This window comes from Ostrea edulis, chromosome 8 (assembly GCF_947568905.1).
Source record: "Ostrea edulis chromosome 8, xbOstEdul1.1, whole genome shotgun sequence".
NCBI classification, from domain to species: Eukaryota; Metazoa; Mollusca; class Bivalvia; order Ostreida; family Ostreidae; genus Ostrea; species Ostrea edulis.
The window spans coordinates 7,438,533-7,464,190 of NC_079171.1; the positions used below are offsets into that span (position 1 = coordinate 7,438,533).

Below are 25,658 nucleotides of genomic sequence, written 5' to 3' on the forward strand. Positions count from 1 at the left end.
TACGTGTCTAATACGTTGGTATACTAAGTACATATGAAGATTTGCTCTTGCGCGAATCTGTCGACATTTGATATCGTGAACAATTATATAACTTTGTAAATCAAAAGCACAATTGAAAAACAACAATGCTCTTAATTGTATATCACATACGGATTACTAAGTATTGGAGAGGGAGATCAGATGGATAGCACCCCTTTCATTTTGAAAAAGAAAGATAGAAGAGTTCCATAAAAGGCGACTGCCATATAAATTAAATGGCAGCCGCCATATAAATCAAATTAAACTAAGTAACGGCCGTCATTTAATTTGTATGGCGGTCGCCACATAAATTAACTGGCGGCAGCAACATAAATTAGCTGGCGACCGCCAGTTTTAAGATAAGTGGCGGCTGCCGGTTAAATTAAGTGGCGGCCGCCAGATCAATGACTATTAATTCTATACCCTGGTACCTATCAGCTTCCGTAGTTTAGTGTTTCCTGTAAAATTTGTGACGTGTTTATGGTAAAAAAAACACAAACATTAAGTGACATCAATGTAGATCCAATAGGTCCATCTTTTATTCATTGGAGAGCCGAGATGAAATCATATTGACCCTCCCCCTTCCGTTGTGACATTATTAATTTATTTATTGATTCACCAAACATATTTGGCATACGGTCAAGTTACACAATATGAGGTATCTGACGACACTAAAGTAATATATAGTGCACAGATTGCAAGTTTTATACACCTGTGATGTAAAATTATTCGTGACCCACAGGACTGAATTTCAATATAAACTGAGTACAATAAAAATATTCATTGTATACATATTCGATTTAATTTAATATTTGATGAAAGGAAATCAGTCTTCTGACGTAAATGTTGACATAGCTACCCAACACGAATCAGGTCAAACAAACTTTAAACAGGCGATATCACATATATAGTGTATACAGGCCAACATACCGCAGAGGTATTTAATCATGGGACTAGACGGAAGGTCGAAAAAACAGGAAGGCCATGTTGGATTTTCAGGTTAGAAAAAATTATATATACGCATCCTGGCATTGTCTTGCCGATATTTGTGTGATCAATGAGATATATCTGATCACCTACATAATATTTCGGGGAACAATGGGGGGGGGGGGGGTATAGTGATGCTTTATACTTAAAATTTAATATGAAATATTAAAATTAATAACCGCAATGTTTTATATCAAACCATAATTCTCTCTACCTAGTCAATTGTTTAGACCTGTTAAAATCGTTTATTAAGATCCCCGGTTTTTTTTCTTATCCTCTTCGTGTTAGGTAACACATAAGGCTTGCAACAGGGTCCGCCAACCAGCTCTATCCTTTGCCTTTCTTTCTAATTCACCCCAACTGTATCCCAACTCCTTCATGTCCCTTTCAAGCGTCCTCCTCCATGTATCATTTGGCCTTTCTGGTTTCCTCTTACCAGTCGGTGACCACCCCAGTGCTCTTTTTACATGTCTAATGTTATCCATCTTCACTATATGTCCTGTAAATATCCACCTTCTCTTAATTTCATCATTGATTTCTTGATTCTCGTTCTTTCTGTGAGTTCGATGTTCGATACTCTGTCTATCCATTTGATGTTCATGATCTTCCTTGGTAGCCTGCATTCTAATCCTCTCAGTTTCCTTTTAATTTCCCTATTTGTTCTCTATGTTTCTGTGCTGTATAACAAAACTGATCTTATGTTGCTTTTATATAACCTAATATAACCCCCATTTTTATTGACAGTAAACTGTTTGTGTGACCCAGGCGTCAGAAATGCATCCCCAACGCAGTGCTCGGGAAGTCGTGCTGTGTGACCTCTGTGAAACTGTCCCCCTACGGGGTCATTGTGAAGTTTGTAATATAAATATATGAAAGGCCTGTGTTGGGAAATACCTCTCCGCTTCCTCTAAAAAACAATAGTATGTCCTATTTGCCGAGAAAGTCTACTCCCAGCTACTCGGAATGTTCGAAACACGCCAATGAACATTGTAAACATCACTGTGATAAATGTGACATTCCTGTCTGTATTACCTGCGTCGCCTCCGGTAAACACAAAGGTCACAAGTTATCAGAAATTCTGGAGAAACACATCTACGAAATCCAAAGTTTACAAAAGGATTTAGATGAACTCGAGACAAGAATTTATCCGCGATATGAAGAATTGGCGTCCGATATTCAAACTGAAAAAGGTGAAATAGAAACAAATTACGGGAAATTGACAACAGCTGCCGAAGAGGAAGGTGAAATCGTACACCGGGAGATCACCGCCATTGTCAACCAGCGAAAATCTGACATTCAGGAGATGAAAAACAAATACCTATGTACCCTGAATAAAAATGCGGAAGAAATAACACAGAAAATGGCGGAGCTCAATCAGATCATGTCCGACTTGAAATCAATCCTAAAATCAAACGACGTCTCCTTGACATCTTCTTACAAATCTAGGAATTCCGAATTTAGAACATTACCGTCTAAAGTTCGGGTTACATTGCCAATTTTCACTCCTCGGAAAATTAACACAGACCAGCTCTGGCAAATGTTTGGTTCTCTGTCGCCATTAGCCATTAACACTGAACATGGCGACACAATGAAGTCAGCAGAAACTGTATCGTCTCCTCCAGTCAAACCACTGCTTGATGAGCCGCGCGTCACCGCCGCCATAGACACTGGGTATGAACATCTATACAGTGTTAGCTGCATGCGTGAAGATCAAATCTGGACATGCGGGAATAACGATATCACGAAGCTCCTCAACCTCCAGAGTAAACTACTGACATCAATACAAACAAAGTCAGGGAGACAGCCAGAGGACATAACCGTGACACGGGACGGATATCTTGTTTATTCTGACCCTAATAAAAGAACTTTAAACCTAGTTAAGAATAAAAAAATACAGAACGTGATCACACTACAGGGGTGGAGACCTCGCTATGTCTGCTGTACCGCGTGTAACGATCTCCTGGTTACCATGAACAGTGATAATTACAAACAATCCAAAGTTGTCCGTTACTCTGGTTCCACAGAGATACAAAACATTCAGTTTGATGATCAGCGGCGTGCTCTCTATTCATCTGGTCCTTGCAGTAAGCACATCAGTGAGAACAGGAACCTGGATATATGTGTGGCTGACAATGAAGCTAGTGCAGTAGTGGTGGTCAATCAGTCAGGGAAACTTCGATTTCGATACACTGGTCACCCCCCTAATACCAAGCAACAGTTTAATCCACGCGGCATCACTACAGACAGCCAGAGTCACATCCTAACAGCAGACAATAACTGTATCCATATCCTAGATCAGGACGGACAGTTCCTCTGTTACATTCACTGCGATTTACGCGAACCATGGGATTTATGTGTGGACATCAGAGACAACCTCTTTGTGGCTGAGTGGTCCACTGGTAAAGTGAAGAAAATTCAATATCTATAAGTACAGTGTTAATTACACATCTCTACACAGTATTAATTACATCTATCAAAACGGTGTTAATTACACATCTCTTCAGTGCTATTTACATCAGTGTGTTAATCACAACTGCTTGTTAACAACGGTTCCTTGTTAATTACATATCCTTGTTAATTGCAGTATTGTGTACATTACAGCCATGTGTTGATTACAGTTCATTGTTAATTACAACTTTGTGTTTGTGATGTGTAATGTACTTATGTTTGTGAGTTTAACTGATAGAGAATTAGTCTCTCACTGCTGTTTACTAATTATATCTTACAATATCTGTATCATCGTGTTTAGAGCAAAAATATTAATTTTCATATACTAATTACTAATTTGACTGTGTTACTAGTAATCTATCTGTACACAATCTTTTTTGGACTAATTTTACTGTGTTACTAGTTATCTATCTGTATACAATCTTTTGTGGACTAATTTGACTGTGTTACTAGTTATCTATCTGTATACAATCTTTTGTGGACTAATTTGACTGTGTTGCTAGTTGTCTATCTATATATAATATACAACCTTTTGTGGACTACTTTTACTCTTACTAGTTATATATTTATATACAACCTTTTGTGGACCTATTTGACTGTGTTACTAATTATATATATATAGACAATCTTTTTGGACTAGTTTGACTGTGTTACTAGTTATCTATATTCAATCTGTTGTGGACTAATTTGACTGTGTTACTACTTATATATATATATAATATTTTGTGGACTAATTTGACTGTGTTACTAGTTGTCTTTATGCAATCTTTTGTGGACTAATTTGACTGTGTTACTATTCTTATTTTGTTTGTTTATTTTGTGTTTCAATATGCATGCAATTTTTCAATATGTGTATTATAGATAAACATGATTTAGAGCACAGTGTTACATTATTATTGAGTACTTTCCTAGATGTGTAGTACTGTAGCACAGAATGACTCCAAATGTCCAGATCTTCATATCCAAGATCACAGGCTTGTTTACAATTAATAACACTCACAACAAGCATTTAAATATCCACTGTACTACAATAAAACACTGATAAAGTGTTATAATGTCAAATTGAATTGTCAAGAATAGTATGTGCTAAAAATATGTAAGGGGAAGAAGAACATGTATAGCTCATCTGGGAATTGAACCTGACACCCATGTATTACTGGGCAGGACGCCGTTTAATCAATAAGTGTAAATTTTCAACTAAGTCTTACGCCGATTACGTAAATCTAGTTACGTATAATCTTAGTATAGCGCAAACCGCATTTCACGAAACAACGTAAATACATGCGTACGTTACTACTCGACTAAGTTTTCAACTAAGCTTACGTGCTTAGTTACCGCATCCTGAGCATGTGTACATCATACTTTCTTTTATTTTTTTTTTTACTTGTCGTCTGGACGAAAATAATGAATGAAAAGAACGCAAAGAAAATACACAAGCGGAGTTGGGAGGTAACAGAGATGACCATGTTGGCAGAGGCAGTTAAATTTCCCTGTACTATACCATTTGGCACTGCATACTACATCAAACATATCACTCCATCAACAAAATATATTTGTATCTATATAGGCCTATGTATATATTTGACACCTCTTCTCCTACGAAACGTAGTTGTTTTATGATTTCAAAGGTTATTATATTTTAAGTACATGTAGGTCAACACGGTACATCCACATGGTATATAGATATTAAAATTATGTATACTTCAATTGGATAATTAATGCAGGCTCATAAGCCAAAATGTGTTTGAACAATCGAATATGTGTGCATATTTTATAATTTGGGATTATGTACAGGGACGTACCATCGTTTTCCAAACTGAAGGGGGGAGGGGTGCAGCTGGAACATAAATTTGATGTTGGCTTTTCAAAAAATCTTACAACTAAAAAAAGGGCACGATAAAGATCCCTCCCTGCTCAATGGCCATAAGCGCTGAACATAGGCCTACAACTTGCTGTCTGACGTGTTTCATACCGATTTGTTAAGCAGTTCTTGGCACACTGATTTTGACTGCGGATAACTCCGTTTACCTGATCAGGATATAGATCGCGCGGCGGGTGTGACCAGTCAACAGGGGATGCTTACTCCTCCTAGGCACCTGATCCCACCTCTGGCATGTCCAGGGGTCCGTGTTTGCCCAGCTATATATTTTGTATTGCTTATAGGAGTTATGAGCTTGATCTCTGTTCGTTATCTTCACCTTGCATTTAACCATCGAGTTTGTATCTCTGCTGGTGGATAATATGTCTCCGAGGATACTTGTCGCTCGATGTATGTTCCTTCCTGAATATACACAATAACGAAACAATACTGGCTGACACGTCGCCCGGTATGAAAAGGTGTCAGTATAAAAAGGTGCCACTCTATGGAGTATATAAGGGACACAGGCTCCTATAGATTGGTTGGTGTCCCTCGGATTATCCTTCGAGATATCAAAGATTTGCCTTATGTGCAATCTTTAGATTATCAGCTTTGGTACAGAAATCAAACTTATTATACCCAAATTAAAGACTGTTATGTTCCTTTAAGAGATATTTTTGATCATTCATTTTAGACCCCATGTGCTCAACCTCAAAATGTTCTGCAAAAATTGCAAAACTTGTGATATACTGATTACTAGAAATTAATTATTTTTTTCATATTTGTAAACATGCACAATAAAACGTTAGTTATACATATAAGTAAAACTTGTTACTCCCCAACCGGAGGGAAACTTACGAATAATATTGGAGGCTACAAATCATGCACATTGAAGATGGCAAATGGATAGATTAGTTACATGACAGCCGATGTGAAGACGCTCATGTAACGTAATTTGTGACGTAATTTATGATATTGTGACATTTCACCCGCTGAAAACACTCATACAACGTAATATGTGACGTAATTCGTGATATTGTGACAGTTCGCCCACTCAAACCACAGTATGGTGCCCTATTATGTAAAACTTATACGGTACCAATTTTGATGCACCAGATGCGCATTTCGACAAATAATGTATCTTCAGTGATGCTCAACCGAAATGTTTGAAATCCGAAATAAGAATGAAGATTTAAAGCTATTGTAGGGGAAAACAGTGTGCCAAAAATGATAAGCAAAATTGAAGGTTAAGTTAATAAATCCATTGAATATTGAATAAGCATACATCATCAATGCAATAATACGGATATGTAAATAATCAAAATTCTCTTGTGGATCAATGCATATCTTATGATCACACTCTGTTTCCTTTATTGGTACATATCATTTATATGTATTCACCGTGGGTTACAGTTGATTATCATACAGAAAGGCAAGGACAGGAGAATTGGCATGAACAAAGAGAAGTAACTCAGAAACCGTGTTTATGTATTAGTTTACTGCCCTCATCAACTTTCTGATAAGCTTTGTAGAACACGTTATGAAGAAAGCTCTTTCAATGGACTGCTTTTGATACTGATGTTTTCTTTGAGGATATATCCAGCTGTAGATGTCGTTTAAAATTACTTAGGGTTTTAAATCTTCTGTTGCATGCCCACCGGCCTGTTTTTATATTCATATAACATAACATACATACCAACATTAATCACTGTTCGTTAAATTCACCTTTCATGAAGTAGAATTTATTCAGACACTTCTACGTGAAAGGAAAAACATCTTTTGCTGTGGGTTATAATTCGACATTTCATGTTTACATTACGACCCATGGTTAGAGGCCTCTGCTGGTGGACTATTAGTCCCCGAGAGTCTTTACAGCCAAGTACTTCATTACTAGCTTAAAAATAAGGATGTATATTTAAATGTTGGTATACAATTTACAAATTCATTTCAAAATTCAGGATTATCTCCCTCATGAATAGCTTTATCATTGGACTAATATGACGCCAATTTTTGGCATTCTAGTTTTCCTTTTAGCTCTGACAATTTCCCAAATTTCGGCTTGAGCATCACTGAAGAGACATTATTTGTCGAAATGCGCATCTGGTGAATCAAAATTGGTACTGCATGAGTTTTACATTAAATATATTGACGAAGATGTATCTATTAACAATACTAACTTTCTTTCATATGTCGATTTGATATATCCCGCGAGATCGAAATAAAACACATAAACGGTGATTTCAGCTTCTCCATCGTCAACTTAACATATCAATACTTGTGTAGCAATATATCATTGCCACTTGCATATGGTGTTTATCTCTCTCAGCTGACTCGATACACAAGAGCTTGTTCCGCCTATTGTCAGTATTGAATTTTGAAATTGAAGTAGGCTACTGACAAACAAGTTGATGTAGACGGAGTTTAAAACAGTCTCGTTTAAAATCAGCATTTTGCAGATGCTATGGTTATGACGATCGAGTTTGCCAATACAACCTATCATTAGGTCAAATGCTCTCTGACGTGTTTCATGCCAATTGTTAGAACGGCTTAGGATTGTCACACGGCGACAGTATGTTTAGAAATTAAAAAAAAAAGTACAGATGTTCATTCGCTAGCGTGTTTCATTCCAAATGGTGTCACAATGGTTTTGAAGGCGGAACATAATATCACAATGCTAGTTTAATATAAAATCTTTTCTATAGTAATGACTTACCTAGAAATATTCATGTTATCTGTGTGATCGAATTAAAGACACCACATATGCGTCAACTTCTTCTTCATATTTAGATATATTATTTAAAATACACATTAAGAAATTAACGGCAAAATGACAACTCAACTGTGTGACAAACGGGGTGATTTCAGCTTCTCCATCGTCAACTTCCCATATCTATGTAACAATATTCCATTACCACCTGCATGTGGTGTTTAAATGTCAGTTTGCCTTTAATGTCTACGTTCAATAAGATATCTAAGTATGAAGCAGAAGTGAACGACTCTGTGGTGCCCTTTATTTCGACCTCACAGGGAAATATCAAATCGACATATGAATGAAAGTTATTATTGTTAATAGACGAAACGTCAACGATATATCGAAATGTCGAGTTGAAGGCCACAGCGAGATATGTTTTCTTCTCACGTAGAAGTTTTTTTTTAATAAACTCTGCTTCATATGAATATAGAAACAGGTCAGCTAACAAAGGAGCATAATTCGTGCCCATGGGAATTCCAACATACTGTTGGAAGACCTGATCACCAAAGACCACGAAGACCAATGAGGAACTCTAGCATATGTTTGATTTCAACTTCAGAGTACTTGTGCGTGGAATCAGAGTTGTGTTTAACAAAGTAAGTTTTTGAATGACTGTATCACTGGATATGAATATTTCCGTTTTCCATTTTTGTTGAAGAAGCAACTGTCTATGATATCAAAAAGTCTAGTCTTTAATTTATCGTGAGGAATGGTCGTGTATAGTGTTGAAAAGTCATAGGTTTTAATGTTATTGATTTGAGAAAAGTTCTGCGCTTTCAAGTTTACTAAAAAATTATTTAGATTGTTTTTAGAATCCACATTTGATTAACACCATTTATGACATATATAGTTGCACAGTAAATTTGAAGTTTCTCCTTCGCAGCTGTTAATATTTTCGTGAGGAGCAAATATAGGGGCGTGGTAGAGCACTTACTGGATCTAGCAATGTATCTTTGTAAGGATTTTTATATGGTTTAGGAATCCAGTATAAGTACGGTAACTCATATTCATTCGACCCATTGACTGAGATATTAAATGTGTCTAAAACTGAAACATGGTGTTGAAGAATTTCATCTTTTGAAAGGGCACTAGGAATATAAGCACTATTACCAAAAGTGGAATTAATGCCAAGTTCGTTTAAAATACAGTTGTAATAATGAGCCTTGCAAAGAAAGAAAATGTTGTTACTAGCTTTGTCAGCTGGAACCAAAACATATTCCTCATACAACCTATTTAATTACTTTATCACTTTTGGTACTAAACACAGAAGGATATATGGTACGTACTTTTTTTTTCATGTGTCTAATGCGGGATTTTTATATCCCTCTTATGGTTTTAACCCATTCTGACAATGTATCAAGTTCTTCTTTTTCATATTTAGCCCATCGTCTGGCATAATTCATAATAGAGATGAAGTTATATCGCCAATTAAAAGACCGAGGTTCTAGTATTACTAATTATTACTGAATATCACCTTCTATTAAAATCCAAATAAATAATAAATAGTTTAAATATTCAATTTAAATTTACTTCTTATTACTTTTTTTAAAAAAAAAATTATTTACTTACTTAATAAATTTAAAAAAAAATATCATTAAAAAATTTAAATAGATAAAAAATACATTTTTTTCACTTTTTATTTCGTTTTAATGAATATACGTTACTTCATTATTTTATTATGATTGATGACATATGACCCCAGATATGTTTCCGGTCATCAAAAGACAGTACCACAGTCATCAGATGTGTTGGTACACGATGGTCCTTATTTATCTATATTTATTGATTTTTAATCCATGGGACAACCTTTACGTCTCATACGGAGCATATGTATGCTACTACAACACAGTTCTACTTCACTATATTGGTGCATTTGGGAGGTGCTGGATCGCAATGAGATGGATAATATTATGGCTGATAACAGTCACCATTCGGATAACAATATATAGTTAACCAATCCTACCAATATCAAACAAAGGAGTCAAAAACAGTATACTATGAAAAATGGTAGCTCCTGGGACTCATTAAGTATAAGCAATGGATGCAGATTCTTAATTTACGGATTTTGAATTTTGTATAATTCAATGTAGCTGTTTATGACTGTGTACCTTGGATGGCTTTTTTATTATTTACAAAACAATATCTGTAAAACTATTCCATAATATATTATAAGTATTTTTAAATTACTGTCTAATTAACTCAAAATAAAACTCGTGTAGTGAGTGGAGGTAAAACAAACTAGGCAGTGACAGATCACTTTGAATTTTGTATCACTGGATTTAATAGTTGATGAAAGTGTACTTTGAAAATATTTTGCAGAAACAAGAGCTTCCTTTTTATGGATTATGCTTCTTTGTATGATGGTTATTGATCACAGTTCGTTATCTTCACCTTTTATCAAAGAACTGATGGGAACAGTTACTTAATTCATAAACACTTACTATTTCAGAGTTACCTCTCTTTGTCTATGTATTGGCTTTCTAATAAACCAATATAAGACCAACGTAGTGAGTGGGGATTAAACAAATCGGCCATTAATATAATGACAGATACAGATTCTCAATTAACCGACTTTTAAATTTGTATACTTCGATGTATCTGTTTATGCGTGTGTACTTTGAATATTATTTTTATAATTTACTAAATAATATATGTAAAACTATATCACAGTTTGGTATTAGTGCTACGAAGAGTTTTTAAATTGTCATTGATTTCTCAATGTTAAGTTGCTTTTTTTTTCTCTCATACAACATGCGTTTTCGCATTGGCCATATTTTTTGAAACTGCGCATGGTATTGTGGCGTTCAAATGGTAAATTTAAAATTTTCATTGGATTTCCTGTCGCAATACGCCTTAATTTTATTCAATATCATTTTTTTTTACTTTTTCATGAACAAATGGAGATGTCACTCGGTTACTAATCAATCTAGTTCATTACACTGACTTTTCATTTAATATATCGTTAAATCACCTCTTATGAAGTATGATGTCACCATCTAAAGCGTGACACAAGCTTCTGTATTTTATATGAATTTCTGTGATTTATCCCGGATGGATAAAAATGGTACTTTGTAAATAAGATACTATATAGTCCAATTTTCACTGTGATTTGATTCCACTTTCCATATAATGTAAACAATGGAAATATGTAATTATAAGTTCAGAAAATTTGGATTCAGAAACATCGGTTTATTTCTGATAATGCTAACTACATATCTATGTAAACAAATACAATTGATCTAAACTTAGTCTATTGGATGATAAACATATGTATGTACATGCATATTGTATATATCACAGGCACCTGGGGCATAGATCATGACAATCCCACCCACTCCCCACAAACACAGAAAGACATATATCTCAGATCAGAACAAAATGGGTGTGGGACTGGAATAACATACATCCATATCCTTAATGATTTGACAGTACCAACTATCGTTTATATATTCCCAGACCTGAAAAAGCATAGGCGGTGCCAAATGCCTTTGGAAGTGTCATTTAATGAGGAAAGTCTCAAGCTTAAACTCAGAGTCATATACCGTATGTGGCGAATGCAAACGCCATGTGACATTTAAATCATAAAATTCCAAATGTTAATTAGTTGAATCATGCAAATTTTAACCTGAAGCAAGAACATTTATGTATTTTATTGATATATTGGGGCCATTTAACTTATTGCATCATCTTTTATAATCATGACATTCTGGAATATCTCGTACCTGAATGAAGTCAAATAAAAATATGTTGGTTGTAAAAAGTTTGATTTTCATTTGAAGTTGAAGGACCACAACTCACATTACACGATTTCCACTAGAAAATGCAGATAAATTATCACTGAAACTCTTTTCGTAATGCACCCGCTCATAAAGCAATGTTGAATGAGAATTTGCTATCGAGTTGGCATATTTTAAGATTATTTACAAATCTCACAATTATTAAGTTCCTCTCCCCAGTCATTTTTCGGAACTGGTGATCTCAAAGTTTGATACGTAGGCGATTACGAACAGACTTACAATTATGCAGACAATTCTAGTATTGTATTAAATAAAACTGTTATTTAAATCCTTGCAATGAAAAGGATCAAATCAAAAACCGGTTCTATGTAATCAATATCGAGTGATAAATCAGTTGGTTTTATTTCGAAGGTCGCTCTTGCTTCTACCAAATTAAACATAATGTGCATTGACGTTTTGAAATAAAATTTAAATCCCATGATATGATCTGAGAAAGTATCCGTGCCTAACATTATTATTGAAACGCCCTTCTTAGTGCACATAAAGCAATGTAGCAAGAAAAATTGCTATCAAATTGGTACAATTTGAAATTATTTACAAATTTGACACTTGCTCATTGCCTCTCTCCCGCATTTTTCGGCACTGGTGACTTACAAGTTTGATACATCGACAATTTATAGTTCATGAATTGATATTTTTCTGCCTGTTTAAAAAAACACTTTTTGCTTCAGGTCCACTCTGATTCAATGGGATTGCCAGTTACAGTTTGTATTGCATTAAATAAAGATATTATTAAAATCCTCACAAAGAAAAGGATTAAATCGAACAACCGGTTCTATGTAATCAATATCGAGTGGCATTTTTAAGACCACCCTTGCTTCTAACAAACTAAAGCTAGTATGTATCTAAACTTAGAAATAAAGTTTAAACCCCATGTTTGAATTAATAGTAATTATTCTCCCTAGATGGTACGTATCAGTTTTACATTATGCCCCCAGGGTCGAGGCATCTGATCGTGGACTGTTAGTCCCCGAGGGTCTCTACAGCCCAGTAGCTAAGTACTTCGTTACTAGCTTTAACATACGGATGCATATTTAATTTCTGTAATGAAATTTAGAAATTCGTTTACAAATTAAGGATTATCTCCCTCACGTATAGGTCTTATCATTAGACGAATTTGACTCCACTATTTGTAAACTGTTTTTCCCTAAAACCAGCTCTAAAACTGTTATTGTTATTTCGGATTTCAAACATTTCGGTTGATCATCACTGAAGAGACATTATTTGTCGAAATACGCATCTGGTGCATTAAAATTGGTACCGTATAAGTTTTATATGTAGAATGGTGTTATCTTTCTGGACTGTGGTGCGGTTTCTGTTTTGCTAGGTTTAGTCTATGTATTTGGGAACTCTTACCCCGTGAAGTACACAAAAATAAACAACGCTCTTACAATGCAAAGTGATAGTCTTACTCCAAATTATTTGTCGTTTTAAACATTACAGGAGAACACAGATTTAAATAAGGGACAGAACGATTAGTCCATTTTTGTTTTATCCTTTGAATATTTGCAAAGATCATACGTTCATTTTGTTTTTCATTTGCACATTCTAATGCGATCAATAATCCCATCATTTTCATTAGGAATTTTGATTTTATATAAACCTTGTTAGGACCGCAACGTGTTCAAATGGGATGATTTAAATTAGCCTGGGACAGGAATGATTATTGATCAATGAAAATGAGATGAAACAGGTACCTGTCAAATGCAACCGAATTTCTGATAATGTTAATAAAAAAGGGCATCGCAGGCGTATGTGAGTTACCATATATAAATAAAAAAAATCTTCCTCTTTGACGTAGACTTTCGGGTTGATTGATACAACATTTTTAAAGTTGGAAGGAAGTGAGTAAATACAAAGTACATATCCAAAGTTTATTAAATTATAAATATCATGTACAATTAGTTTCGGATCCAAAAAATTCAGAACGGAGGGTTACTGTCTCTCGGATAGGAGTTTCAGTATATTTTACTCTAAAGAAAACTTTACATATAAACGTGGATATTTTGTACTTATATGAAGTATATTAAACGGTATGTCTTCCCGATCTCTTTGCAATTCCTGCCTCCCTTGCTGTCCGTGTCTAATATGTATATCCAATATCCAGACAGATACGTGTCTAATGTGTATGTCCTATACCCAGACAGATACGTGTCTAATGTGTATGTCCTATACCCAGACAGATACGTGTCTAATATGTACGTCCTACACCCAGACAGATACGTGTCTAATGTGTATGTCCTATACCCAGACAGATACGTGTCTAATGTGTATGTCCTATACCCAGACAGATACGTGTCTAATATGTATGTCCTATACCCAGACAGATACGTGTCTAATATGTATGTCCTATACACAGACAGATACGTGTCTAATGTGTATGTCCTATACACAGACAGATACGTGTCTAATATGTATGTTCTATACCCAGACAGACACGTGTCTAATATGTATGTCCTATACCCAGACAGATGAGTGTCTAATATGTATGTCCTATACACAGACAGATACGTGTCTAATATGTATGTCCTATACACAGACAGATACGTGTCTAATATGTATGTCCTATACACAGACAGATACGTGTCTAATATGTATGTCCTATACACAGACAGATACGTGTCTAATATGTATGTCTTATACCCAGACAGATACGTGTCTAATATGTACGTCCTATACCCAGACAGAAACGTGTCTAATATATATGTCCTATACCCAGACAGATACGTGTCTAATATGTACGTCCTATACCCAGACAGAAACGTGTCTAATATGTATGTCCTATACCCAGACAGACACGTGTCTTATATATATGGTATATACCCTGAGGTATATTTGTATAATGTATATGTTCTATACCCGGACATATATTTGTTGAAAAACCCAAACATAATACCGTACGGTTTCTTCATGGATCACTTGATGTGGGCAGAGCTCAACTATGTTCACTGTTATTTAACTTTAATTTACCTGGTCAAAAGATCAGGGTGTTTTATATACCTTAGATATACACAGGACATGTCTCATGGGCCTCTGCAGAGTTCCATTGGTGATAGTGTTTGTATAATGGTTGTATCTCTAACGGTAGCTGAAACACAGTCTACACCCACCATCTCTCTCTCTCTCTCTCTCTCTCTCTCTCTCTCTCTCTCTCTCTCTCTCTCTCTCTCTCTCTCTCTCTCTCTCTCTCTCTACTTTCATTCATTGGCTGAATGAATAACTTCTTTTATGAATATAGAGCTATCATAAAAATGATAATATAAATTATGTCAGTAAGTTACAAGTTTTAGAATTAATGTGTAAAGTATTGTTTGATTTCTGATTGTGTAATTCATAATACATGTATGTAGAAGAGAAAATAATACAATTAAACTAAAATTGCATTGTTAATAATTGCGAAAAAATTGCAGTTGTGGACATGTTCATGCTATCAAAACTCAGGTACACTGGGTGTCCTTAAGATCTAAATAATACCGGTACTAATTGAATGTTATTGCTATCAAAACACATCTTTGGGTCTCTCCAGATCACACTCTCTGCAGACGTAACTCCACCTGAGATATATTGTTAAATGTTTGAATGACAGGCGGCTTACCATTTGGGGGTGTTAACATAAAATTGGGTCTTTAATATGTATGTCCGTTATGAAAAGTTTCTTTGATAACATACATCCATATCCTAAATGATTTGACTGTACCTAATATCGTCTATATATCGGATTATCCCCAGATCTGTAAAAGCATGGGTGGGGCCAAATGCCTATGGAAATGTCAGCTAATGAGGACAATATCCACCTTAAACTCAATTATATACCGTTTGTGGTGAATTTATGCGCTGTGTAACATTTCAATCATAAAAGTGAAAATGTTAATTAGTTGAATCATTTACATTTTAACATGGAGAAAGAACATTTATTTGTATAAAGATATTAGGGGCCATTTCATATAAATATTTAACTACATCTTTTATAATCATGACATTCTGTTTTATTTCATACCTGGAAAAAATGATTTTGAAAAGTGTTGATAGTAAAATCTTTGATTTTCATTCGAAGCTGATGGATCACTGCGTCACACTGCATGGTTTCCGCCGGGGAAAATGCAGATTACATTATTACTGAAACACTTTTCGTAATGCAACCGCTCATAAAACAATGTTGAATGCGAATTTGCTATCAAATTGGCATATTTTGAAATTATTGACAAATCTGACAGTTAAGTGTCTGTTATTTGTCGAAGATGGTGACCTCTAAGCTTGACAGCTTCCATTACGAACATATTTACTATCAGGAAGACACTAATTCATGAATTGATATTTTCTGCTTCTTTAAAAATAGGTGTATTATTTCAGATTCATTCTGATTCAATGAGATTATTGATATTCAACCAGCTCTCTGTTGTTTTACTTGTTCCTTTACGTATCAAGTTATATAGGTCACCAAATTAAGCATAATGTGTATGGACGTTTTGAAATAAAATTTAAATCCAACGATATGATCTGAGAAGAAAATGTATGCCTCACACTGTTATTCAAATACTCTTCTCCATACACATCACTGTATTTATTAAAGGTTTTAATAACACATGTTCGTGTTTATTTATACCTGTAACCTATTGGGTAGTTTAATTGCGACCTTGTCAGGTGATGTCTAAATATTCATTACACGGATTTTAACTGACCACCGTCAGTGAGTAGAATTTCGAAACCATTCGACTGCTCTTTTTAGTGTTGATCATTATGCCCTACTCACCCGCTCTTGCCTTACTCGAGTACTTTGATTTATCATTAAAATTGTTTTATTGTGTAGAAAGGAAGAGAATACTGCGTGAAGAGTTGTTTATGTATATCAGTGTATTTGTCAGTTACAGCTCGTATTGCATGCAATATAGCATTTAAATCCTTACAATGTAAAACTTACACGGTACCAATGAAAATGATTAAATCGAAAACCGGTTCTATATAATCAATATCCAGTGACATTTTTGTTTTCTTTTCGAAAGTCACCCTTGCTTCTACCAAATCAACGATTGTGTGTAACTTAGAAAGAAAGTTTAAACCCAATGCTTAAATTAACAGTAATGATTCTCCCCAGGCCCGCTAACATGGTATGTAGAATGATATTGTCTATCTGGACTGTAGTGCGATTTCTATTGTGGTAGGTCTAGTCTATGTATTTGGGAACTCTTACCTCGTGAAGTACACATAAATAATAACGTTCTTACAATGCAAAGTGATAGTCTTACTCAAAATTATTTATCGTTTGAAACATGTTCAGCAGAACACAGATTTTAATATGAGGCAGAGTTATTTTTTCATTTTTTTTTTATCCTTTGAATGCAAGGTGAAGATAACGAACATTGATCAATCTCACAACTCCTATAAGCGATACAAAATAAATAGTTGGGCAAACACGGACCCCTGGACACACAAGAGGTGTGATCAGGTGTCTAGGAGGAGTAAGCATCCCCTGTTGACCGGTCACACCCGCCGTGAGCCCTATATCCTGATCAGGTAAACGGAGTTATCCGCAGTCAAAATCAGTGTGCCAAGAAGGGTTTACAAATATCATATCGTCAATATCTTTTTTTTTTTGCATTTACATATTCTAATGCAATGTACAATCCCATTACTTTTATTATGAATTTTAATTCTAACCTGGTTAGGACCGTAACATGATTAGATGTGATTATTTAAACCAGTCTGGGACAGGGATGTTTATTGATCGATGGGAAGGAAAATAAACAGGTACTTGTAAAATGAAAACCGAATTCTTAATTATGTTAATTAAAAATAGTATATGAAACCACATATAAATCAAATCCCCCCACCTCTCCCCTTAAACTTTCAGGTTGAGTGATACAAAGACTTAAAACTTGGAAAGGAGTGAGTAAGTGCAAAGTAAATATCCAAAGCTGATTAAACTATAATTATCATGTGCAATTATTTTCGGATCCAGAAATTTCAGAACGGAGGGTTAGTGTTCCTCAGTTGGGGGTTTCAGTATATTTTACACTAAAAGAAAAATCTTATACAAGTGGATATTGCGTACTTGTATGAAATATATCAAACCGTATGTCTTCCCGATGTCTGCAATTTCTGCTTCCATTTCTTATAAACCTTGATTTATATGTATGTCCAATAGACAGACAGACACATGTCAACTATGTTTGTTTTATACCCAGATAAATGCATGTATAATATGTATGGCCTATACCCAAACAGATGCGTGTTTAATGTGCATTTATATACCCACAATATGCATGTCATATACCAGATATATACGTGTGTACTAAGTATGTCCTATATCCAGACATATATGTGTCTAATATGTATGTTCTATACCCAGACATATACGTGTCTAATATGCATGTTTTATACCCAGACAGATACTTGTCTAATATGTATGTCATATAACCAGGCATATTTGTTTGATTTTCATTCGAAGTTGATGGACACAACTCACACTCCACGGTTTCCACGAGAAAATGCAGATAACTTATTACTGAAAACATTTTCATAATGCGCCCGCTCATAAAGCAATATTGAATGAGGATTTGCTATCAAATTAGTGTATTTTGAAATTATTGACAAATCTGACAATTGTTCACTGCCTCTTCCTAGCATTTTTCGGAAATTGTGACCTAAACTTGACTCATCTTAGATTACGAACATACTACTATCAGGAATACATTAATTCATGAATTGACATTTTCTGCTTCTTTGAAAATAGGTTTATTGCTTCTGATTCATTCTGATACAATGCGATTATTGATATTCAACCAACTCTGTGTTATTGTACTTTAATTTATGTAGAACAGTTACAACTTGTATTGCATTGAATAAAGATGGCATTTAAATCATCACAATGAAAATGATCACATCAAAAGCCGGCTCTATGTAATCAATATCAAGTAACAAATCATTTTTTTTCGAAGATTACCCTGCTCCTACCAAATTAAAGATCATATGTCGCTTAGAAAGAGAGTTAAAACCCCATGTTTAAATTAACAGTAATGATTTCCCCCAGGGCCGCTAAGATGGTATGTAGAATGATGTTATCTTTCTGGACTGTAGTACGGTTTCTATTGTGTTATGTGTAGTCTATGTATTTGGGATGACCCCCCCCCACCCCCCCGTGAATTACACACAAAAGGAATAACGCTCTTACAATTCAAAGTGATAGACTTACACAAACTTATTTACCGTTTTAAACAAGTACAGGGGGACACAGATTTAAATATGAGACATATTTTTTTTTTCCATTTTTTATCCTTTGAATGTTTACAAAGATCATATCTTCAATATTTTTTTGATTTTGCAAATTCTAATACGGTGAATAATCCTATCATTTTTTTAATTTTTTTTTTAAGGAATTTTAATTCTATATCAACCTGGTTATGACCGTAACGTGTTTAGATGCGACTATTTAAACAAGTCTGGGGCAGGAATGTTTATTGATCAATCGAAAGGAAAATAAACAGGTACTTGTAAAATGAAAACATAATTCTTAATTATGCTAATTAAAATGGTATATCAAACCACATATAAATCAAAATTCCCCTTCCCTCTCCTTTAACTTTCAGGTTTAGTGACACAAAAATTTAAAACTTGGAATGAAGTGAGTAAGTGGAAAATACATATCCAAAGTTGATTAAATTATAATTATTATTTGCAATTATTTTCGGATCCAGAAATTTCAGAACAGAGAGTTACAGTCCCTCAAGTCGTAGTTTCAGTATATTTTACTCTAAAGAAAAATCCGCATATACACGTGTATATTATGTACTTGTATGAAGTATATCAAACCGTATGTCTTCCCGATCTCTGCAATTCTTGCGTCCCTTTCTCATAAGCCTTTTGATTTATATGTATGTCCAATACCTAGACAGACATATGTCTAATATGTATGTTATATACCCAGACAAATACGTGTCTATTATTTTATATGAAATACTAAAGGGTCAATACACCAATTGAGATTATTCGTATAAAGTCGCATAAAGAATGCAGATCGCGTTTTCAATCCGTTGCTATAATTATTTTAATAAGTGTGCCCAGGAAAACAAAATAATATAAATTATTTCTGACTATAACTGAACGATAAGATGGTCCTCTCTTGAAAACTGAAATCAATCAAAGCTGAAACATTATCAAGAGTGACTCATAATAAAACTACTCAATAACTTCCAGTTCGATACTTAACAGGGAAAATGCATGCGAACATAATGACTCAATAATAGAAAAAAGAAATTTCCAATGAACGGGAAAACGTACATGCATCGCTGTATCGATTGTTAGGCCGTTCTTGCCACACTGATTTTTAATACGCTTAACCCTGCTTACCTGACCAGGATATAGGGCTCACGGCGGATGTGGCCGGTTGATAGGGGATTCATAGTTCTCCTAGGTACTTTATCCCACCTCTGGTGTGACCAGGGTCCGTGTTTGATCAGCTATCTCTTTTGTATTACTCATAGGGGCTATGAGATTGGTCACTGTTCGTTATCTTCACCTTTCACCACAATATGACATCATTTAAAGATTGACGTATAAACCCATTCAATTGTTGATGTACGACGCACGACAACCGGCGCAGAACAGTACCCATAGGTTACGCGAGTTACTCAGGTGACCTTAAATGCACCCCTGGAGAGCCACGTAGTGCTACATGACATATATTATCAAATGTTTAGTTCTATGCGGATAATTATCTGTAGGCTGCGACAATTCATGTAGTTAGAACTAATGTCTTTGACGAATAACCTGATTGAAGGCCTTCAAAAAGTAGTATCTGAATTGCATCATTAGCAAGTGCTGTATTATAGTTCACGTAGTCTAAGACATATAACTATAACACCTACCTTCATGCTACCTACATTCTTAACTTATTACTAAATATGAATTCTTCATTGACTCTTCTTATGGGAAATGAGGACTTCCGCTGATCGATGCTTTTTCAGTAGCCATAGATACAAACAGCAGTATGATATGCTGCACGTTACATAAAGCAAGGACAGCTACACAATATTATTGTCGTTGAAGGTTTAATCATATGCCATACATCGGTTATAAACATCATGACGCTAGGATTATTCACATCACAGACTGATGGTTTTATTCGCCGCAGACAATGCATAACACTTTATTACCTACACTTAATGTGAAAATTCAATTTTGAGACTTGCAATATCACAATGTGTTAAACCTCTCCATTTTCTGATTTTAGCATTGATAAAGATTTGATGCAGAAAACACCACATGTCAGATGAGAATGACTTTATTTTTTTAATGAATCATTTCATAGATGATTGACATGGATACTTAATCCAAACACTTCTAGTATTTGGCAGGTCTAAAGTTGAATAGTTCATGCTAACATTTATGGCGGCAAAAAAGATCATTGCTTTTTCATGTTTAGTTTCTTTTCAATAAAAATGATTAAAAGAAAACATGCAAAGGATGTCAATCATATTCCTTTGATAAAGGAATATAAATGAAAAATAGAACAGAAATATTTCATTCAATTCTTAGCAAAATATCCGTTGAAGACGAAATTATCGTCCACCCTTCAGAGTGGTTTTCGTTGCATACTTAAACAAATACGAAAATAATTCATTTTAAAACTAATGTATACGTTTCATGCATATAAAATATCTCCATTTACCAGAACTGTCAAAGAGTATCATTCTTGTGAAAGAACATTATTTCATTTACTTGGTGAATATAGTGGGATCATCACAGATGCGACTGATCAGCAGGTGTTCTTACGTCTCCTACACAACCCATTCCCCACTACAATGTTCATGAAACCGTGTTTCACCTGCTTTCTATTTTGTACTGCTTATAGATCACGTGAAGATGACGAACAGTGATCAATCTGATAACTAACATAAGCAATACAAAATAGATAATAGGACGAACACGGACCCTGGACACACCAGAGGTGGGATAAGGTGCCTAGGAGGAGTAAACATCCCCTGTCAACTGGTCACACCCGCTGCGAAACCTCTATCCTCATCAGGTAAACGGAATTATACGATACATACTCAAAATCAGTTTGTCAAGAACTGTCTAACAATCAGTGTGAAACACGCTAGACACCAATATATCTAATATTAGGTTGTATTGGCAAAGTGAGAGTTATGAGAATGATTGCTGTTCGTTACCTTAACCTTTCATACAATACGGCTTCTAATCTTGTTGATGACGCTCTCCTATAAAAACTCCAGTGACATCTTTTTTTAATTTAATTTACAAACACAGTGCCTGAAGATTTGTGTCAATTTTCAAGAAGCAATGAATAAGTGATATCTTTACTATAACATTCTTAGAATAATGTCAGTTATAATCAACCACGCGCGTATATATAAGTACATGTATAGATAATTTCACGTACATTTCCATGTAGGCATTTTATTTCAGAAAGTAGATAGATGTTTTGCAGATGATTTTTGAAAAGAAATAAAATCATCAGCTGTCATTCGACTTAATGAGAAGTTTTATTTATATTATAACGATATCATTATAACAACCATACAATTTGCTTTATGCAGACTTTAAATGAGACGGTTGAAACCTCGGTGGCATTATCTTGCTAGTCAGTCTCGGTTAAAAATTCGGATCATTCGGAGGACTTGGCCTTCCGTGCCAGAACAATCTACGACTGCTGACTTCAATCGAGACTGTTGAAACCCCTTTACCATCGACTTCTTTGTCGGTAGCTCACCTCGATTGAAAAACTGATTATATACCGAACAAACACCTGCGTGTCGAATCAGTTGAGAGACATAAGCACCATGTGTAGGTGACAATGGGATTTTGTAAAATAAATACGAGAAGGTAATGATGTAGACGCTGAAGTCATTCACTTTGTACGTAATTTGTTAATAGGGTTTACGAGGATAATTATTCTTCATAGAAGGGTTCCAAACAGCAGATACTTTACATTTTCAACTTAGAATCTTTCAATTTAGCATCTAATGCCATTGTGCTAATCAACTATCTTGGGTATTATACGGATTGCAGTTACCTAACATATGTGGGAATGATTTCTTAAATTTGTGAACAGTTTACAGAAGAGTAACTATGATAGTAGGATGTTACTGTTAAAGTTCAGGTATCAGCGACGCATCACTCACAAAAGGCGTTAAACGTAGACAACACACGTGAAACATTATGGATCGTTTCATCCAATCATATTTTCTCAATTTCAGATCAAGAATATAGATAAGAAGGATACATTGATCTGTATACTGTATCTGTTAATCAACACATCATGCTATGGTTAAAGGTAAGTGGACTTTTAATGAAAACATAAGTTTTAAGGGAAGGTGGGGCATTGTCATCAAAGATGCAGTTGTCATGTATATTTCTCAGATTTGGTGAATATGGCAGCACTGGTAACCCCATACAAATATGACAAAATAACTTTGGTTTATTTTATTTTAAAAAGTCATTGGCCTGCGGAGTATGAAACACCTGAGTGGAAATTTATTAACATTGCATCATAATCATCAAGTACGTAATTGTACTTTCTATTGAATATTTGATCTTATTTGAGGCCAAATTGGCAGAATAATTGGTGGTGGGGTGACAAACAACACATCTTAGCGATCTAGGTCGGGTTTTAGATTGGTATTACTGTAAATAAAGCAAACACATGTTACAACATCACTGTCTACTATAAGACGTGCCATCATTCGTTAGTATCTGATACTAAAGCGTAGACAAACACTGTTGTGGATGTGGACTTTCTGCTATTTGATATCTGAATCACGTGATAAATATCCTACCAATCATCAAAGTGGTATAATACGTTTTTAAATCTAAGCTGGTTGCTGCCAAAAAAAGTTGACGTTAAAGGGTGTTGAACGGTTGCGTTCAAAGTCACGGTGTGACAAATGTTATGATAGAACCTGTCATGGGTAAAATGTTGATTATTATGTTTTATACCCAACGATGTCGTTCTTTGCACAATGATTTTGACTGTGGATTTCTCCATTTACCCGGTCAAGATAAAGGGCTCAAGGCAGGCGTAACCGCTCGTCTAGGCACTTATTTCCACTTCTGGTTTGTTCAGGGGCCTGAGTTTCTCCTACTCTTATTTTTTTTTAATTTTCTATGAGATTTGAAATTGATCACTGTTCTTAGCCGTTTCACTTTGATGACATAGGTAAGCCAATCAATATAATGGACGAAAAATATGACATGTTTTGGAAGGGAATGTATTCTCATAATTGCTCTCTGAGGAAACAGGGAAAATAAATTTGTTGATGAACTATTTTATCCCGAAGTTGCAGCCGTTATGTTAGTATGATTATAGGATACTGACTGACTGTACATACACATTAGAACTATGTACTATTTGTAGTTATTCACAAAACAATTGTTATACGTGTGTTGAGACATAAAAATAAAGTATTTCAGATAAGAATGATATAACACGTGTTGATAAAGATGTTAAATGGAAGAATGTATACTTTAGAAAGGAAGAGTGAAGAGAACGAGCAGAGGCCAATCTTATAGTTCCTATAAGCAATACTAAAAAGGCAGGAGACTAGGTGTTTTATTTTTCGTGATATAATTCAAAGCCATAGCAAGATATTTTTTCTTCCCACGTACAAATTTTTGAATAATTTCTGCTTGATAAGAATATAAAACATAGGTCAGCTAACGAACGAACACAGGTCCAGGTCTTGCCTATGGTGATTCCAACACACTGTTGGAAGACCTGCTCACCAAACACCTCTCTATTCCATGCAATTCTATATTTGATCACACCCATATTTATATGAAAATGCTGCTTTATAAAACAAAACCTTTAAAACTCTTGGTAAAAATAAGTCACAAATATTGATCAATGTACACAATTACTATCAGAGGAACTTTTGACTCTTATTTAGTTCTCATTGAATTTGCCAGTGTTTATTAGTTGTACAGACAGCATACAGATCAATATGAAGACACATTTTGCAATGACTCACAGATATAAACATTTTATGATTTTTTCTATGCTCTAATGCAAAGTTATAAGCACACCCACTTATATTTGTGACAGGAATATAGGGATTATTTAGATTTAGTATAGAAGATATTGCATCTCAATGCGCTGAATGAAAATGAAAGACCACATCCTAAATATTGATGTAATCTAAACTTAGTATGGCTGTTATCTCAGAACTTCCAACATACCACATCATCATTTCCTTCTGCAATAATATATCTGTTAACGCAGAAACTCCAACATACCACATCATTATTTTCCTTGTGAATAGAACACTGCACATCCCACAATAACTTCCTTATTATACTAAGGCCATTAACGCTGATACAAATTGAATTCTAGTATGTAATTTGTGTATTTTTAATATCAGATTTATATTCTGGGTGTCGTGGTTCTGTCCAGCCTTACCTGGACCGATGCTTTGAGGTTTCAGAGAACATACTGGTACAGAGGTAAGTCTCTTTTCACAAGCACACAGGTGAAAATATCAAACAGTGATCAACCTCATAACTCCTATAAGCATTGCAAAATATAGAGTTGGACAAACACGGACCCCTGTAAACGCCAGAGGTGGGATTAGGTTCCTAGGAGGTTTGAGTACCCTCTGTCGACCGGCCACACCCGTCTTGGACCCTGTATCCTGATCAGGTAAACGGAGCTATCCGTAGTTAAAATCAGTGTGCCAAAACGGCCTAACAATCATTTGAAAAACGTCAGACAGCGAGGAAACGGGGGATACAGGATATATATCTTTTAAAGTTTAATCTTAAAGGAGTTATCAATAATACAGTGATT

At 34.9% G+C, this 25,658-nt stretch overlaps 1 protein-coding gene across 1 annotated transcript; it reads left to right on the forward strand.

Moving 5' to 3' along the window:
- The first annotated feature begins 961 nt into the window (after window positions 1-961).
- Window positions 962-4,308, forward strand: LOC130049394 (uncharacterized). Its single transcript, XM_056146851.1, has 3 exons — window positions 962-1,017; window positions 1,750-2,824; window positions 2,915-4,308. Exons 2-3 carry the CDS (start codon window positions 1,928-1,930, stop codon window positions 3,431-3,433), a joined length of 1,416 nt encoding a protein of 471 aa, XP_056002826.1. The 5' UTR covers window positions 962-1,017; window positions 1,750-1,927; the 3' UTR covers window positions 3,434-4,308.
- Window positions 4,309-25,658: the final 21,350 nt, after the last annotated feature.